Genomic DNA, 2850 nt, shown 5'->3' on the forward strand with positions numbered 1-2850 from the left:
TTCATGTAATTATGAGAAATTTATAATTTTTATAATTTTTTACGAATTTTTAGTTTCCATAATCAATAAAATATTGTGTACAGCTTCAAAAAACATTAAAGCATTATACACTTACACATTCAATGAAAAAAAAATGTCGAAAAACAAGATTGTTATGAAACCTTTGGTTGACAGCAGCAAAATAGAAGTAAAAAGTAAAGTAAGTTTGTACATTTTTTAAAATATTTTCTATATATCTGTTTATATATATTCTAAAGTATGGTCTTTTGTCATATTTTGTAAAACTGATAATTACGTTTTAATAAATATAGCCTAATTTGAACAGGTCTTTGTTTGTAAAGGTAAAAACCTTTAAGAAATTGCCTTTTATGTATCGATAACATTTATGACTAACATAAGAGAGATATTTTTTTCTCATATTGAGAAAAGAATAAGCTGTTTTTGTATTCAAATTTCTGCACTTTCTCGGTCATTTTAAATAATGTCATTATTCTTTCGCTGTATCTTTCTATTTAGATTTAAATATAAATGAAGGTAAAAGACATAGCAACTCATCCATTTACTGAAATATCCAGGAAATTATATTTTGTATCGTTTGAAATAAATATGAAGTATTTGTTATAGTTTGATGCCGAATTTCGGAGATTTTGCGTGGAAAGAAATTCTCAACCAAAATTTGAAGATTTTCGAGGTCTAATTGAAAGTTTACATAATCTGAAAGACATTTCTTTCTTAGTTTCCTATATTGACCCTAGCGATCAGGATTTATTGCCTATAAACAACGACGATAATTTGAGAAGGGCACTAATTAACGCAAAACCATTATTAAGGATCATTATTCAAAGAAAAGGTATTTTATGAATTTTCAGTAAGTATAGTCTAGGTGAATGGATATTAATTTTACTTTTAAAATACATAAGACTAATAATTATATGAATTTTTTGATATTGGGAACATATTTCATTTTTTTTGTCAATATGGATCTATTTTAGGTAATAGTTTAGAAGAAATCAATGGCTATGGCACGTTAAAACCCAGAAATTTAATATCTACTATCCTGGGAGGAACACCTGCTAAAACCAAAATATTACCCATATCGAATCCACACGACTTTCGACAAGTATCGGCCATTATAGATGTAGATATTGTCCCCGAAACTTGTAGAAGAGTCCGGTTATTGAAGCATGGTTCCGACAAACCTTTGGGATTTTATATCCGTGACGGGACCAGTGTAAAAGTCACTCAAAACGGTAAGCTCACGTAAATAATTCTTACAAACTGTAACAGTTCACGTCGACACTTTTCTAGGATTAGAGAAAATACCAGGAATATTCATTTCCCGACTAGTTCCCGGGGGATTAGCCGAATCCACCGGATTATTAGCTGTCAACGACGAGGTGTTGGAAGTCAACGGTATCGAAGTATCTGGGAAGACTTTGGATCAAGTCACGGACATGATGGTAGCCAATAGTTCGAACCTGATAATAACGGTCAAACCGGCGAACCAGAGAACGGTGGGTCCCGTCAGAAGGGGCAGTTTTAGTAGAAACTCCCAGTTATCCAGCGGATCACATCAGTCTAATACGACGGCCGGCTCCGATCCTGAAGATAAATATGACCAAGACGAGATAGTGGATCTAACTGGGGGCGCCTTCGACGAGTCCCTTACAAAGGACGATGGAATTTTACATTTATAAAATACAGGTGCGTGTCTTTATAGTTACATTTATATACACACTACATGTGTATGCATATATACATGTATTCCAATTATAAAATTTATACAGGGTCGGGCTGCGAGTCACCATTGTTTTTTTAATAATTGGCAAGCGGATGGTCTTTTATATTTTTCTTTAATTAATTGCTCAATCAGCTTAGACTTAAGGAAACTAAGTTACAATGCATTGAAATTTTTTATACTTAAAAAAAATCGTGTTCTCAATTTTCTCATGATATTTTACGAATGAATTTAATTGACAATATTTGCTTCCGATTTGACTCAACTGAGGAGAAAATAACAGTGTTTTATTTCTATGCAACGGGTGGCGATTAGTATTGCGAAAATGGTAGTTGAAAAAAATGAAAAAGGCTGCTAGTTTTAAATTTGTCCTAGCTTTCTTATGTGTATTAGGTGTTTCACTGTAATATTAAATTTTTGTGTCCTAATTCAAAATTTATATAAAAAGTATACCTAGCATTAGTTGGCATTTTAATATGAGATTTTAACAAAAGATTAACAAAATGAATAAATATGATGGAAAAAATGTATAAATAAATTTTTCCTTCTACTATTCCTTAAAAGGAAATAAAATATTTAAATGGAAAATAAGGATTTATTTAATAATGGTACCGATGAAAAATACTGAATTAAACATTTTTGCATAAATACATATAATACATTAAATTAAAGGAAATACAAAGACATTTAAAATTTTCACTTTTTTCATCTTATTTTAAGAAGTTTAATATCTCTTGTAAAATGCAGGTAATTAAAGTTTCAGCTTTGAGATAAATCGCTCGTCTTGGATAAATGATGTAGAATAAAAAAATTACTAAGTCAATTCTAGTTTTTATTTTGATGTACACACGTTCCGTATTATAATAGTCGACAGATTGATTAAATCTCCATCATTAATTAACTAAATTATAATATTTCATTATATTTCAGGAAAGTAAGGAAAAAATGAGCGAACTTATTACTCTAAGATTTTTTTATAGAAAAGTGTAGGTTTTCAGGTCATAAAACTACGTTATACACATGCAACCACCAGCAACATACATCGTTTTGAGATCCAGACATATATACTGCTATTTTTTTAAAACCTGACATATAGGCCAACTTTTTTATTT

The 2850-nt window shown here is 30.2% G+C and overlaps 1 protein-coding gene across 1 annotated transcript; it reads left to right on the forward strand.

Moving 5' to 3' along the window:
- Positions 1–2275, forward strand: LOC108904707 (partitioning defective 6 homolog beta). The gene is made up of 4 exons (XM_018707352.2): positions 1–199; positions 625–850; positions 993–1250; positions 1309–2275. The coding sequence occupies exons 1-4, from the start codon at positions 134–136 to the stop codon at positions 1695–1697; spliced, it is 939 nt and encodes a 312-aa protein (XP_018562868.1). The 5' UTR covers positions 1–133; the 3' UTR covers positions 1698–2275.
- The last annotated feature ends 575 nt before the right edge of the window (positions 2276–2850 follow it).

This window comes from Anoplophora glabripennis, unplaced genomic scaffold, assembly GCF_000390285.2.
Source record: "Anoplophora glabripennis isolate ALB-LARVAE unplaced genomic scaffold, Agla_2.0 scaffold206, whole genome shotgun sequence".
Lineage (NCBI taxonomy): Eukaryota > Metazoa > Arthropoda > Insecta > Coleoptera > Cerambycidae > Anoplophora > Anoplophora glabripennis.